We start from the raw sequence: 16,915 nt of genomic DNA on the forward strand, positions 1-16,915 counted from the left end.
AAGAAATGGAAATGGCAAAAGACACAATTGTATGAGCAATTCTGTCTAATGCGACAGAAAAAGGAGAAACAAATCTGAATGAAAGAATGGATGTGGAGGGAGGATGTGAGAAAAGGTAAGGGTATAACACTGTACGGGGCAAGGTAGGCATGAGATGAACAGCTTGATTCTGATAAGTTTCCAAGCCTAAAACTTCACCATCCTTAATTTCTTCATCTCTCACATACACCAGTGTCAGGGAAAAAGAGATGTGAGATAATGGAAAGAAGGAGTCCTATGAATGTTTGGAGGAAGAAATTAGAACTATTCATAACCTCTGTTTATGCAGAAGGTCTGATCCATAAGCGATGAAGTAGGAGAAAGAATCAGTGTGCTTTATTTTTGTTTAGATCATAGACCTCAAAATGAAAAGCAGGAGTGTTGTAAGCACTGATTTGAAGTTTCATTCTAGCTTCTCTGCCAGGTATGAACTGAGTTCACCTTTCATCAAAAGGTGCTTCTGTGATTAAAGAACTATGTTACTTCAAAACAAACAAATAAACAAACACAAAAAACCAAAAATGTGACAAAGTTTATAGCTTTAATTTGGAGCAGTATACTTTAACAATATTTGTGGAAATTCGGGTATTATGTCCAAACTAATATGAAAATAAATGCAACTTCAGTGTCTAATTTTGACAAATGATAACTGTATCAAAGCATAATGTAAGCAAATGAATTTATTATCTACATCCATTGGGACTGTGATTGTGTTACACACAAATTTAGATTGATATGCTAATATATATTTAGCTGTTAAAGCCTGAGACCAAATGTAATTAGCACTGCCATATTCCAGCACAGCACGTGGACAATTATGAGGAATAACAAATAATGGAATGTGAATTAAATTCTGTTAATGTTAACTGAGTTAGGGAGTTTCCAGCAGACATCAGTTTTATAGATTCAGGACAGGAATACTAGCTCACAGGCGATTAAATTCTCACTAAGTTACAGCTGGAGAAAATGTGGTTACTGTTGACCTTCTTGAAGTGTGATAAAGCCATCCTGACAACTTCAACTCTGAGTTATTAAATTTACTCCCTTTTCAGAAGTGTCTGCTTGGTTTGATACATTATCATGCAAAACTGAATGACAGCAATGGAGTTTCCTCCCCCCCTTCGGTTCCCCCTCCCCCTTTTTCACAGTCCTAAATCCCATTACAGGGAGATATATTTATATTAGAAAGCATTCCTCTTTGGCAGGTTGTGAAGTGAACCTCTTTAATTTGATATCTGTTGGGAAACATTATAAGTAAAATTAAACCTTTCCCATGTGAAAAGGTACAGCCTTCAATTTAAAAGTTCACTGTGCCTGAAAGAGCATTGTATTTGTGTTTTTCCAAAAGCTGTTTATGAAAACAAGTTCATTGCTTCAGAAATAAGATGTAGAGCCATGGCAAAGAAGAAAAATGAATTACATATGTCTCCATTACAACTTAATCCATATGGGTGGACATATGGAAATAGGAGTTCTCAAAGCTGATGGGACCAGAACCAGAACTTAGATACACTGACTCAGTGTGAAACAGTAGAAATGAAAGAGACTAAAGTGCAAACTAAAATTTAGAATTTTCAGGACCACACTGTGGGTACCATTTGCACCTGAGGACAATGCAAAGGACTACATGTGAAAGTGTAGGTATACAAAAAAACCAAATCTGCTAATGATAATGATCTCCTTGGTGCAGGCTTAGGCCAACCTCCTTTGAATTCTACATGAAGACAAATTATTTTCTAGCTTCAAGGTGGAGCCTTTAACTCTTACTGCAGGTAGAGATAGGAGGCAGTGTTGAATACAGAATACTAATTTAGGGCTAGATTTCTCAAAGGCGCCTAAATTCAACTGGTCTGTGAATCTGGAAATGGCACAGCCTTCAAAGCTCTCATTTCTACAGCACTATTTGAAATCATTCATACTGACCTTATTTATCACTATCTGAAACACTGATATGACATCATATTCTAGGTTAAATCCATTGCTCCAGCAACCTTCTGTAATACCACATCACTGTTTTAAGTAAACTTGTCATTGAGTTAAAGAAGTTAAGCTTTTTTTGTAGATGGATCTCTACATGAATTTGATTTTCCTCGACTTGACACAGAGGACTGATGGTACCTGTGCGTCGCTAACCAATCTATACACTACTCTGCCTTGTACTGCTCTTAAATCTGTGTTTAAAGTCTTGCTTGCAGTTCAGTGATTTTGTTTTAAGCACTTGACCAAAAAATGTGAAGAGGTTATTGTTTCCTTAGAAGGAAAAATATAGGAAATTCTAAGAGAGAACCATTGGAATGTAACAGTATATAAACTCATTAGTAAGCAAGCAGCTGAGGAATCATGAGTGGAACACAGAGCACTTCTAGATCAAAAGGCTAAATTGGATTATAAAACAGTCAATGACCATAGAGAAAAAAACAACAAAAAAAGTGTTTCTAGCAATGCATCTGCCAACTGTCCTTAGAGTAAAGCATTTGACAAGATTCTGTCTGGGGAGCTGAATATAAGTGATCTCTAGAGGTCCCTTCCAACTCCAATGATTCTGTTATTCTGTGGTATATACAAAATGAATTGCTCAACATACCAAACACCTAGGATGGATTCTACTCAAATGCAGTCGTCTGTTTCTTTTCATGCTCTTTTTTCTCACTAATTTCATTTCCACCACTACACCTTAATGACTCTTCTAGATTTGTTTTAAAAATGCAAGTCCATAAGCATTCAAAATTTACAAGTGATATAGGCTGGTTTTTATGCTTGTGCAATATTGTCAGGTGGCACTCACTTTTAATCAGCTTTAAGTCCATTGAAGTTGCAGAAAATCTAGTTACTTCATTATCTTGGGATCTGACTATGCCCTTTTCCCTCCAAGTGTTGTGCAAAGTTTAAAAAAACCTCTGCTGAGAAAAGGAAATATTCTTGCCTTTCTTAATAAGAATAGCCTGCTGCTTGCAGTATTCTTTGGGCCATCCAGTGACAATGCCTCTTGGGAAAGGGGCTGCTTGGTCATGTGAGCAAAATTTTGGTGTAGGGGCTCATGTATTCAGGGATATAGGAAGACTTGCCAAGAGAAAGTTGTGTCATCTTCTCAGTTTTTGTATGAAGTTGTTTACAATTCCATTTCTGATTTCATTTATTTTAGGCAAAGGCAGATTTCTTGAAAGAGTCTGAGAAGACAGATGGAAGAGTAGCTAAGGGTCTGAAACTATCTCTGGCCAAACTGACTCGGATATGTAATGCAGGAAATAGGGTTACTTTGCTTAGTTCTGTGAGCGTTGTTCCCTACCTATCTGGCTGATCTCATAGGTTGCTCCTGAGGGTGCATTCAAATTTTGGTTTTTTTTGTTTGCATACATGGGGGAGGGGAAGAGAAAAGTTGTGCAGTGGCGACATTGACCAAGTTGTGGGTTTTTTTGTCTTCAAAGAGTAAAATTTCAGTGAAAGAATTTTGGTATATACCTGGAATAAAGCTTCTTTGTCTCTTGGTTTAATTTCTTCATATTTCTTCTGTCTTCCCAATGTTTGCAGTCACTCCTGAGAATACTGGAGAGTCCCAAGAGCCATTCAGCTTTCAGAACCTGCAGCGGATTCCATGGCCTCCTGTCCCTTCTCTCAGACATGGAAGGTGCATTGCAGGACCCTCCATCTGGGCTGTGGTCAGCAGTTGGACAGAACTGCATATTGGAGCTTGTTTTCTATATTCTTAAGGGGATAACAGCAGCCCTGCACCTGGACTTTGTCAACAGCAATTTTTTCCAGAGGAATGGTCTCTTTGAAAAGATGGCAGAGGATCTCGGGTCACTTGGATGCTTCGGTACACAAAGGGAATGGCAAATCCCCCTGAGCCTTGAGAATACAAGGACTTTTGAAGAATTCTTGGATGCAGCTTTCTGTATTTCAGAACCTTTCCCAATGTGGCTAAAGAACTGCATACGGATTCTGAATTTTCTTGATCACATGGCCAAAGGAACCCTCCATCAGGAGAACTATTTCAAGGAGAGAAGGCCAGAGATCAGAGAGACATCAAGAGATGTTCAGGAGGGACCCCAAGCTCAAGAAGAACATTTCATTGCTTTCCAAAGACCAGGAAACAAATTACCAATCTCTGCCTATAGGCTATGGGGAAATCCTGAAGATAAGTAAGTATTTACTACAGAAAATAAGTACAACTGATAGGTAGTAAACTGAGGTTAACTGAGGTAAAGTGTATATAGTCTGACTAGAAGAAACACATCTGTGCCTCAGTCCAAACTCCCAGGCTACAGATGGCAGAAATAATCTCTTTTTGAAAGGTAAATGTTGGGGCATTAGTGTTCAGTGGAGCAGTGGGACAGACCCCCCCCAAGAGCTGCAGAGTTTGTGCTGGAGGTTCTGACACACACAGAGTGGGAGCAGGACTGAGCCCTAAGGAAAGAATTGCTGGGACCTGAATTTTGCATTTTGTCTCTGCTTGAATCTGCCTCAGCTGATTTTAACTTTTTCAATTATGTGGAAAGCTGTTTCCAGTCATCTGGTAGATTAACAATAAATAGTATTTTATGTCATTTTAAATGCTCCCCCATGCACACATGCGCAGACATACACACTCTCCCTCATACATCCAATATATCTGAAGTAGAAAAAAATTGGAAAAGGAATAGTAATGCTGCCTGCCCCATATAATGAAGAATTGTATAAAATTATATATATTTTGCAGGTAGTTAAGACTACGTCAAAAATCTATGCAGCTGTGTCCTGTGAAGCAGTTCTGAAAAACCTGCATACTGTAACTTGTGAGGTCTTCTTCCACATCAGGTGTCTGTAGCTCTACCTTGGATTTAAGTCAGTGCTATAGATGGAAGTTTGACCTGGACTGGAAGTTTGGAAAGTCAGTCCTTGAATACTGTGGCTTAGGCTAAAAATGAACTTGCTCTGGGGAGCACAGCCACAGAAAAGAGACTGTAAATTTTGAGTCTTCTGATTCCAGTAGGCCCAGAATTTTCTCTTCAAAGGGAGCTAAGGTTTTTGGGTGGACATAGGAATAGAGTGTATTTTCAGTGTGTACTTTTCTCATGTTTAACATTTAAAAACTCATTCACATTCATGTCAAGTGCAGGTGTACATGTCCACACTGGAGCTGCTGTGTCAATAAATATTTATTGTATTTATTAATATTTATGAGCTTTTTTTTGATTCATTACACAAAAAAATACTGCAAATGAGTGATTTCTTTCATTCTTTCTTGTGGGTGCAGTAAGAATTATTTGACACTGTGTGGCAGTGTTCTACACATAACTCGATGCTCTGAGGTCTCAGATAAGCCTCTTTGGAAGTGATTCACATGCTAATGACAGCTTTTTTTTACTTCCTTTTGGTCCCTTGTAAAAGATTTTTTTTACTGCTCACTGTTTTAGCCTTAGTTTATACAGTCTATAAAGCATACTGTGCTTTACTTTTTTGTTGTTTGTTTTTTTTTTGTGGGGTTTTTGATTTTTTTTTTTTTTTTAATTTAATTACAGATGTTGCTTTTCTCATGAGTTGTCTTTGGGACAGATGTTTCTTCTGACAGTGCATATCACAACTCCAGTTCAGAGTTGCACACAGAAATGCTGATTATACTCTGAACACGATGAGCCCACAGTGCCTAAAGTAGAGGTGCTGCTGTGTTGTGGCTTAATTTTTGAAGTCTTTTCTGGTGCCTCAGTTCCATCCTGTACCTAAATGTACAAAGGTGAAACATGGCAAAAAAGAAAACAGATTTTTTAATTCCTTTTCCAAGAGTAGGCAGGTTCTGGTGTTGGAAGGAAAGGGTGGAATAGTAATTTCGTCAAGATATTCTATCTCAGCTTATTGAAATTGTGGGTTGAAAGTACTGAAGTTATTGTCTGAACAGTTACAAAGTGCTTGAAAACAGAAAATGTAAGACTAGTTCTGGACTCATGAATCAGACAGATCCTTTTGGTTATCTGTTCTCTGCACTGAAAATATCTTCAGAGACAAGGTTTGTTTCAAGATGCTGTTGAATATGCAGGTTCCTGAGATGTGAGCTTATGAGCAGGTTATGTCCTGTCTTTTTTATTCTACGGGGGCTTGCAGGTGTTCAGGTCATCTGCACTGTTTGCTTAGTTTCAAATGCTGAGTCTAGTTACTGCTAGGAGGACTTAATGCTGTACTCTGCTGGATACATTGTTGAGCCTTCTTTTATTTTTGTTAATAATAATTGTGATAAGTCTTATGGATCTATTTCCTGCAGGTGGGAAATGAAAGATTGCTCCATTGTACATCCAGGTGCTGTCTGTGTTATGGTGAGGTTGCTGCCAAAGCTGTACAAAGAGGGACACGCTCAGGTGAGTCTGAACATAAAAAAAAGCCAAGTAAACAGTGTCTGCTACTTCTCTGCAAATTCGTTTCCACAAACCGCTTACTCTTTGCAGATGTGGAAGTGTTAATATTTTCCTAGATCACCGTCAGGATGAACAGCACAAAATTCACTGAGTCAACAGATATAAGAACAAAAAAGGCTCTTGGTTATCCTTTTGGCTGTTTCCATACCTGTCTGATGCAGGGCATGGGTCTTGTTCCCATACTAATTAATGCAAAGACAGAAGTGCAGAATTCCCTTTAAAGCTGTTTAAAATATTGCTAATGGACATAGCAACCAGAACACTCTGGTTAGTAAGTCCTGAAAGTCCATGAACTTTCAGTGCAGTTTAGAATCTACTTTGCTTTGTCAAACCTTCCCTACACCCACCAATTCTGGAGGAGTATATTGCCTAGAGGAGTGTATTGCCCACACTGGGTCTACAGATCTACTATCTGGTCTAAAATACTTGGATACAGCTGAGTTGCATTCAGAGGGATTTAAATAAAATCACATTGTTCATCCAGAGCTAGGGAAGGTAAGAGTGCAACTAACTGCTTGCACATCCCAACTCTTTGTAGTGGAACCAAGCCTGCAGTTAGTGAATTTTTTTTTAATTACAGTAATTAATTCTGTTTAAAAAAAATACAATGGCAAATTGGATGAGAAAGTGTGTCATTAAGAAAATACCAATCAGGGTTGGTTCTAAGGCTGAGGAATATGAGAGCCTCTCAGACTATCAGTAGATGGCAATGTTCTTTAAAAGTATGAAGGGTGAGAGCACAAATTCTAGCAATTTCAGTTATGTATTGAAGTGCAGTCATCTTTTCTTCTTTTTCAAGTCTTTACTTCTTTTTCAAGAAATCATTACTAACAGTGTCTGTTTAGTATTGCTGCTTTCAACAGGTCAGGCAAACTGGGACCACTGTTACAGGGGGTCCTGACACAGACACTGTCTGAGAGTTAAGATGTCCTTGTCACGGTTTGGGCCCAGCTGGTACCAACCAGGCCTCCCTTTGGTCATCCTCTGCCCCTACTGTGGGACAGAGAGGAGAAAATCCACCCAAAAGGCTGATTAACTGGGACAAGGATAGGAAGGTTTTCATTCTCCAATTATGGTAACAGGCAAAAAATAGATTCAACTTCCAAAACACCACTGCACTTGCCCAAGACAGTCCTGAAGAGTTTGTAATCAAATGACCCACAAAAAAAATAGAGTGGTATATAACTGCCAATTAATCCCTAATGAATGCCCAACACCTTACTAATTTGTTGTATGACTTCTGCTGTAAAATGGGTTGTAAAAAATCCCTGTCTGATGACATTCATGAGGGTATCCCAATCCTAGGGATAATTTCATCTAAGAGTATCTTTGAGACTTCCCTTGCCTTAGTAGTTTGGCAAGGGTCTGCCTCTGGCCATCCAGAGAAGGTGCCAACCTTCTCTGTTGGCACTTCTAAGTACCAACAAATATCTGTACCCCCTTTCCTTGGGAGTTCAGAGAAATCAATTTGCCAATGATGTCCTGGCATTTTTCCTTTCTGGTGGTCTCTAATTTAACTCAATTACCTGTACTAGGATTGTTTTTCAGGCATATTTCACACTACTAGGTCACTTGCTGAATTATTGTACACAGGTTTTTCCCTAATTTCTGATTCAAAAATTTATATGAAGAGTCTGCTCCCCAGTGTGTCTTATAATGCTCTTCCCTAACAATTCTCCATACTTGATTAGCAGGCACCACAATCCTGCCATCACTCAAGTAGGCCCAGCCTTTGGAAGGAATCTGCCCTCCTCATTCTTGTATGAATTCTGATTGGATTTGAAATACTGAGCAATTCCCTGTTCATCTAGAATCTTACTTCTCTTCTCTGACATCAAGGCCAAAACCTGCTTTCCCTTTGTTTCTTCTGTTGCCTTTTTAGCCTCACAAGCAGCCAATCTGTTACCTCTTCCTTGGTCAGTGTCAACCTTTAGGTGACCTGGGCAATGCATGATGCCACCTTTAGCCAGTGGTTGTACCCCTCCAATAGAGGGACCACACATCCAGCCTTTCGGACACCTCATGTCACACAGCTCCTACTGTCCATGAGCCAGGATTCCAGGGACTCAGGTCTGGTCAACTAGAGTACACAGAGTTGTAAATCCATACTCGGCACCAACCTGTCATTCCTAGAAAGGTCCTTAGCTCCTTAGCTCCATCTGAGGAAGAGGGGTTTTACAGATTGCCTCTTTCCATTAGTTTCAAATTTCACATTGTCCTCCAGATAGCTCTTGTCTAAGGTACATCACCTGCCGTTTGGTCTTTCTGTTGAGAGCCTTGATAACCATTTAGTCCTGGGAAATTCAGTAAGCTAACAGTTCATTGGATGCAATCAAGCATCCAGGTATTGTAGAAGTGCTCCCTCCCCAGGGGGAGGATCCCACATTTCAAGTTCCCAGGATGACTGGACTCTGAAAATTGTGAGACTGTTTTCAAACACTTGGGGCAATACTGTCCAAGTAAGCTGTTTTTTTTTACTTGTGGTACAGTTTTCACATTGAAAGGCAAATAGCCTCTGACTTTCTTTGGCCAAATGCCAGGAGAAGAAGAAGAATGCATCTTGTAGGTCCAATACAGAGAACCATACCTAATTATACTTTAGTTCAGTAAGCAGAGTATAGGGCTTAGATACCACAGGGTGCAGATCCTTAGCAATTTTATTTATCCTGCACTTCCCTTTAAGTTCCATCTGGCTTTTACACTGGCAATGTTAGGTTGTTATGTTCTGATCCACATATTATAACAGCCCATTTTTTAGAAATTTATTGATCAGTCCCCCTATTCCCTTGTGATCTTCCAGTTTCAATGGATACTGGTTTTGTCATATCAGATTTGCTCCCTCTTAGAGATCTACTGTTGTAGGCACTGCAATATATTTTTTTCTCCCACCCTTTGGGATGCTGGCAGTCCACACCCCTGGGTAAACCTGATTAACAATTTCTTCAGTTTTGGGAGTCAGTTCAACAGATTTTTCAGAGTTCATTAAGGCCAGACTCATTATTTCATCCAGCTGGTCCTCCTTTACTCTAAATTCTATTTGTCCTTGACTGAAAACTATTAGAGTTCAATTGTTCTAACAAATCCTGACCCAGCAGGGGTTTAGGAGAATTTGGCAAATAAAAAAATCAGTGTATTCCAATTTGTTATTCCTATTCAAGTTGTAAAGGTTTCAGAAAATGTGCCTCTTCTGATTGACCAGTAATCCCTGTCACATTTACAGAGTCACTAAATACAGATACCAATTCTTGATTCAAAACATAGAAAGGAGTTCCTGTGTCTATCAAAAATTCCACCTCTTCTCCCTGTTCCCCTAGTTTTAGCTCTTGTTTAGGCATGAATTTTTCCAGTGTTCCTCCTCCCAGCAAGTTGCACATTGGTTTAACCCTAACGAGGCTCAGTTTGTCAATTTCCCCAAGATTATCCTATATGTTTACCTCTGCCCTGCCCTCTGCTCTCCCCCTCTACTCTGCTCCCATGAGACCCCACCTGGAGTACTGTGTCCAGTTCTGGAGCTCCTATTACAAGAAAGACATAGATGTGCTAGAATGTGTCCAGAGAAGGGCCATGAGGATGATCCGACCTCTCCTGTGAAGACAGACTGAGAGCTGGGGTTATTCAGTCTGGAGAGGAGAAGGCTCTTTTTTTTTTTCTTTTTTTTTTTTTTTTTTTTTTTAGGATGTCAGGTAGTGATAGGACTAAGGAGAATGGATTCAAACTTGAAGAGGGGAGATTTAGATCAGATGTTAGGAAGAAGTTCTTCACCATGAGGTTCATGAGACACAGGAACAGGATGCTATTCAGAGAGAAGAGAACGTTATCCAAAGAACTCACCCTGCAGATACCAAAAAAGTTGTTGAGCTTAGAAAACCAATATATTCTGTATATCGGATAGAATTTTGCTAATAGTACTGTGTAAGCGCTGCAGTTGGGGCTTCTGGTTGCTGAGCACTTTGAAAATAAGTTGCTCGTTGGTTTTGAATTTGTTCTGCTCTGGTTTTGAGGTTGGTCTGGATGCAAAAGAGCTTAATTCCTCTTTGCACTAAATAAACTAGTTTATTTCAAATCCAGTGAAGCTGCTTCTCATCCATGTTATAAAATCAAATTCCAGTGTTCCATTATGCATGTCTGCCAACATTGTTGCCTTTTGCTTTAATAATTTATTAATAATAGGTATTTCCTAGAAGAGCATATGAGAAAGCTAGAGAATTATTGAAGGTGAAAAACATTTTGCTTTGTAGGATTTATGTTTAAATATGTGATACACAATTAGTGTTTCGTGAAATTTTGTTAGGTCAGTGGAATTGGCTCCATTTCTTATTTGGAACAAATTGCTTCAAAGATAATTTCTGAGAACTGAGGTACTTCTTTAAGACTACTAGTGAAGCAAAGCTTAAATTCAACAAAACATATAGAGAAGTGCTTAAAATTGAGTGTTTCATAATGTAGCCAGATACAGTTTTGTTAAGAACAGTATGTTTAGAAAAAAAGAGTACATCATGTTTATATCACTCTCCACATGCTTAATATTAAATACATTCTGAGTTACTATGTTTTTAGCTTGGAGCTAACAACCTACCCCAGATGGTGATCCCTTCTTTGAATAGGGGAAGATTATTTTCCTTCACTACCATAGTGTCACAATAGAGAAGATCAACTGTTGGTGGCTGAGCACCAACTCAGACGGATATACACACCCCGTTCAAGTGCAGAGCTTCATAGCACAGCCATGCAGATGCACTTGAGTCTCTGGACATAGATAATTCTTTTCTGGGATGGATTTTTAACCCTCAGATTTTACAACTGAAAAAACAAAAAAACAAACAAACAAAACCCCAAAAAACAAAAAAACCCCACCAACCAACCAACAAACAAACAAACAAAAATCACAAAAAAAATCAGTCACCATGCAGTTTAGCTCCAGCCCTCCAGCCTCATTGACTTCTGTTCTGTGTCCATTTCAGCTCTCACAGGAAATCCAGTGTGCTTTGGTTGATCATATCCTGTCCCTGGTGAAGTCAGAAAAGAGTCGCCAGGTGATGTGTGGATCTGGCTTGCTGAGCACCATCATAACTTCCTGTCAGGATGCCTTCTGCAGTCAGAATCATCCACTCCATGTGCCCCTCACCAGAGTGTTTGAGAAGCTTGCATCACAGGCTATTGAGCCAGATGTGTTAAGGTATCAGATTCTATCTGCAAAACAAATTTGCTTGAATGGTGCAATTCTTTTAAATGTTTTTGTGATAATTGGATACATCATGTACTGTTCTAATTCAGCAAAACTCTTAGACTTTTGTTTCAAATGTTTTAATTACATATTGATCACAGGCTATATGCTTAAATGACTTACTCAAGACTGTATGAGTCCGTAGTGTTCTGCTACATCATCTCTGCAGGAGTTGTAAAGCTATTTATGAATGGTAAATAATTAAGTAATAATAAAATAACTGGGATTATTCTCTCCTGATATTCATATGGAGAAGCTGTTTACCAAAGAATAAAAGTTACTTCCTCTTAGACTGGATTCATGTTAATGACAGATGCAGAAATAAAATCATGTAGTTTTGTTTCAGTCTGTATTGTTTCTACTTTGAGGATTTATTTTTTCTGTAATGCTAACAAATACTAGGCACGAGAGTACTCAACAGAGATCAGAGTCCAGTTGAAGCTTGATATGCAGTGGAAGATTTGATATGTATTACTCAAAAATGGAACATAAGCTTAAAAAGAGAAAACAAAACCTAACAACCAAAACCTTCTCCCTTCCCCCCTCTAAAAAATACCATGTAGATTTTTGTGTGTAGAATTCAGAAGTATTTTTGAAGAAAATAAACCTTTAATTTTTTCAGTTTCAAGGGGAAGTGTAAAGTAAAACAAATATTTGTAGTGATACAATGAATAATATTCCTTGGTTTATTTGGGATGTCTTTAAAATCTGGTATCCAACAAGAAAGTTGGTCTCCAGAGTGCTAATCTGGGGTTGCATTTTCACTATAGCCCCAAAGTGCCTGGCTTTCTGTCTTGATTATTTTCCTCTTTTGGTTGCTTTCTTCGTCCTTTCTTCATCCTTTTGGGTTTTTTGGTTTTGTTGGGGGGTTTTTTTGAGTTTTTTTGGTTTTTTTTCTTGTTTTGTTTTGTTTTTTTTTTTACATTAGGCAGTTTCTGTGGTTGGGAGGTCCTCTGCCACTATTATCTTGGCCCAGGACAAACAAGACCAAGGCTATTTCATGTCAGGGGAGTGTTTCTGCTAACGAAGCTTGGAATGAAGGTAAGCACACAATAAACAGCCTGTTGCTGATATAGTGGCTGGGTTGTAGATGTCTCCATAAAGAGAGGAAGTGGCTGTTCAAGTAGATTTCTCCAAGCCAGTCACAGTAAAACACCACGGCCAGGGTGTTTTACACTGGCTGTTGCCCAGGTGGGGTGGTACTTGCTGATCTAATAAGCAGCAGAGATCAAATTAGAATATGTGTGCTGAAGACAGATGCTGATATTTTTTTCCAGACTTTGCTGGGAAGCAATCTATAAAAATCTATAAAAATGTTAATCTTATTCTACAAATGAACAGGACTATCTCCTGGTATTGCAGAATGTTTACCCTGTGGTTTATATCTAGAAATAGAATGAAAATATGAATGAAAAGCACTTCTTTTTGCAATCCTTAGGATATCCTAGAGGTCTGCCTTGATTATACAGGCCATTTTCCATCCAAGTCTGGTTCTTTCTCTGTGCTAACACATTTTGCAGGTGAAAGGTTACAACAGTAGTACTTGGTGCCTATGAAATACCTTATACAGCATGGTGCAAATTTGAGTCTTACATTCTAAGCAGGCATTCCTCAGATCCTTCCCCATGTGTTGGTTGTAACCATTCTGATATGGCAGAAATGAATGGTCCATATTTAAGAAAATGGAACCAATTGGTCAGGAATCTTTTTTACTAGAGGCAAAGTTTGGAATTATCTGAAGATGTGTGGGGAAAGAATATAGCTATCACTTCAGTAAGCTCATTTCTCCTGCTATCCTCCCATTCTGAAATTCCTTCAGTGCAATATTTTTGTGTATTACTGAGGATTTCTGCAGGCTGATGAGTATGTGTTATTCAAAGAGTCTGCAGTGCTGTTTTTTGCAGTGACAAACTTAATACAGGCAAAGCCTGTGATTAAAAAAAAGAATAGCAGAGACTGATTGGGTTAGGTGCTATGTTGGTCTTGTAGGTTCAGGAGAGGACAAGGTGGACAATAAAAGTGATCCTCAGACAGCTGTGCCTGTCAGCATCTCCCCTGGGGTGTCTAAGGAATCTGCATCAGCACTCCAAATTGCAGTGAGTCTCATCTCCATGACATCACCTCGAAACTTCCAGCTCCACAGCACTTCTTTGGCTCCATCATTTGTGGAATTTGACATGTCCATGGAAGGATATGGGTATGGCTGCTGTCTTTTCTCTTTAGCTGCTCTGCAATCTCCAGCCCTTTATTCTGAACACAGCAACTAATAATTTCTTTTTTTATCTTAGTCAATCCTTATGTTCTATTTCCACCTTCCTTGCAACAATGTTACCATAATATCTTGTTACTGTCTTATTGCTCATAGCTGAGACTCTGCCTTGCTGCTGTGATTCTGCACTGATTAATTCCAGGGATGGTTTTACCTTTCTGATTAATGGCTGCTTCCTTGCTTTTGTAGATGTTTATACCTACCTACCTTGGCTACTGTCATGGGACCCAGCACAGAGCAATCTGTCTCAGGAGGAATTGGTGTGGGTAAGCATTTTCCTGAAAGCACTGAATTTTCAGACCTACTAAAAACATTCAACATTTGTAAAAAATGGTGGCAAATAAGCTGTGTGTTTCAAAACATTTCCATCCTTGTGCCCCAGTCCAGCTATATAGATGTATAAGCTGTATAACTCTTACTGCTCTACAAAATACAATATCAGATGCAGCTTTATGATGTGGTGAATTAGCATTGACATCAGCAATATGAATTTAAAGCAAGCTGTTAAGAAAACAGTCTTAAGAGCCACCAGACTTTAGCGTAGTATCCCATGGAAGGAAAAGGAACTGTCACTTGACATGAAATGGGATTCTTCTGTAGATAAAAATCTTCTGAGGGGTGAACTTTTGCCTCTTCAGTTTTGTTAAATTTAAGAAAAATTGTTTCTGGTTCAGTGCTTCCCAATTGATGAGCTCCATGGCATGGAGATCTAGTGGTCACATCTCATCAGTCAATTTTAGGTCATTTCTACATGTGCACACACTCCTATGTGCAGTCTGTATGATATTGAAGACAGGCAGTGAAATCTAACAGAAATTAAGCCTCTTATTCTAGTGTTGGTTCTGCATGGTTTGTACTACAGATGAAACAGCAGTTTGTTAACATCTGCACAGGGAAATCAAGTTCCTTACTGATCTTTTGTTTCCTGTCAACAGGCACCAGAATCTTCCCTCCCTCGAATGGTCTGACCCTCTCCTGCTGGTTTCTGGTTAGCAAGTTTGGTTTGGTGCACAACAGTCACCCACTCCGTTTCCTCACAATTGTGAGGCACATGTCAAGAACAGAGCAAGAATTTATTTGCTTTTCAGTAAGCTTCTTACCACAGGACTGTTCTTTGGTCATTTCCACAGAAGAAGTAGAATTTCAGCCACTCGGTAAGACTCTGTCAAGATGCACTGCTCTGTCCTCTGAATATCTGGATTTTATCACTAACAAATTTCCTCTAATAAGTTCCCAGGACATGGAAGCTTTTTATCTCTTTGATTTTCTTTTGGCAGCCTGTTGAGATTGTAATTCTTGGTCTTTTCAGGTTTGTTTGCTGTGGACATTAAGAATTATTTTGTGGCAATGCAATATTTGATAAAATTTAGAATTATGCTAAGGAAAACTCTTGAATGTCAGTAATATGGTTGTGTGCAGTTGTGTGGACTGGACTTGAACCAGCTGCTCCCTGCTTCATGTGTTTAGGCAAGTTAGGAGAGCAAGGAGGAGTCTGGGAGTGATCTAGCTTCCAAATCAGACAGCTCTTTTACTTTCCTCACTTTTAGATTGTTTTTTTTTTTTTTATCATCCCAGCCTACCAATCTTTTTTTCCTTGTTGACCTTTATCTCCTTCTCTTTACTGAAAACAGTAGGTACTTCAAATATGAATGTGATTGAATATTGCAGGGGAAGTTAGAAATGGAATGGGACGAGTAACTGGGATTTTTCATGCATAGCTGGCATCCTGTGAGTGCTCTAATTCTCTTAGATGATGTTAAAAATCCCTGCTCGGCTCTTTTCATAAAAACCTACAAATTAATGTAGAGTTTTATCACTTCATGAATTTGCTAGGAATTTTTTTCTTTGTCAGATAACTCAGTGAATATCCTGAGTGGTTCTAAAGAACATGTTTGCTTTGTCCTAGTCTAGCCTAGTTTTGCAGCATTGGGGCAGCTAGCAGGTGTTATATGGGAGTATGTCACATGGTATACCAAGGGATCTTAAGAGCTGTGTAAGTCTCAGGTCCTGGTAAGAGATCTTCAGGGAATATTTCAATGACATTGAACAGAATAGCACAAATCATTCTATACCAGAGTGATGTATTTGTGTCACATCTGATAGTTGTGTTCTGGAGCAGGAGAAGATGAGAGACTTTCTGTTGACTGTCTCCTGGTTTTGTTGTTACAGACATCATGGAACCTGAGGGTGAGATCCTCAATCCCTCCTTATTTCCAAGGCAAGTCCAGTTTGGCTGTGGCAAGCGTCTAGTCACTGGCCAGTGGCACCATCTCACAGTGACAGTTGCTAAGGAAGAAAAGAAGAACTGCATTGTGTCAGCTTATATAAATGGTCAGATGCTTGGCTCTGCAAAGGTAAGGCTCTCTACATAGATCTTGTGCCTGGCATTTACCTTTCATTACTTTTCTTTTTCTTCCCCCATGCACATACTCTGACTTTTCAGCATAGACTAAGAGATGCAAAGATGGTGATTTGCGTCCATAACATCCCTTTGTGCTGTGCATGAGTGAAATCAGAAATCCATACAAACTAGGGTGTATTTGTGTTTCTTTTCAGAAGCATATTATCTGCTTATACTGACACTGGTTTCCCTCCCCACCCTCCTGTCCATCCTGGCATTCAGATAATTAAAGCAATTTTAGGTGGTTACACTCATCTGAGAGTTGGGGTTACCTGGTTTTCCGGTAGTTCATAGTTATGATGATTGAATTCAGTTGTACATATAGGCCAAAATTTTATGAACTGACTAGTGATTTTGAGGATCTCTCAGTTTACACTCAAGATTTTGAGAGGTTGTCAGCCATAAAAAGTACATCATATGAAGTTATGACCAGAGAACCCTAAACTGAAGGTGCCTTGAATTTACGCTAAAATTTGCAAAGGTGATGAGTTGTGTAGTGAGATTCCATTTTTAAAGGAGGGCCTGGAAAAGGGGAAAAGTCACAGAGAAATAAGATTTTGTGACTAGCCAGCTCTTTGCAAGAGTCCAAAGATGGATGG

General features: G+C 39.1%; 1 protein-coding gene across 1 annotated transcript in view; it reads left to right on the forward strand.

Moving 5' to 3' along the window:
* The window catches only part of WDFY4 (WDFY family member 4), a 132,534-nt gene that overhangs the window by 13,724 nt on the left and 101,895 nt on the right, over positions 1-16,915 (forward strand). The window contains exons 11-19 of the mRNA XM_030453090.1: positions 3,568-4,178; positions 6,272-6,365; positions 11,384-11,598; positions 12,575-12,687; positions 12,753-12,763; positions 13,653-13,843; positions 14,105-14,181; positions 14,851-15,069; positions 16,085-16,269. Of these exons, the coding sequence (XP_030308950.1) occupies positions 3,568-4,178; positions 6,272-6,365; positions 11,384-11,598; positions 12,575-12,687; positions 12,753-12,763; positions 13,653-13,843; positions 14,105-14,181; positions 14,851-15,069; positions 16,085-16,269 (1,716 nt within the window). The remainder of the gene's footprint in view (positions 1-3,567; positions 4,179-6,271; positions 6,366-11,383; positions 11,599-12,574; positions 12,688-12,752; positions 12,764-13,652; positions 13,844-14,104; positions 14,182-14,850; positions 15,070-16,084; positions 16,270-16,915) is intronic.

The sequence above is a fragment of the Calypte anna genome, chromosome 6 (genome assembly GCF_003957555.1).
Source record: "Calypte anna isolate BGI_N300 chromosome 6, bCalAnn1_v1.p, whole genome shotgun sequence".
NCBI classification, from domain to species: domain Eukaryota; kingdom Metazoa; phylum Chordata; class Aves; order Apodiformes; family Trochilidae; genus Calypte; species Calypte anna.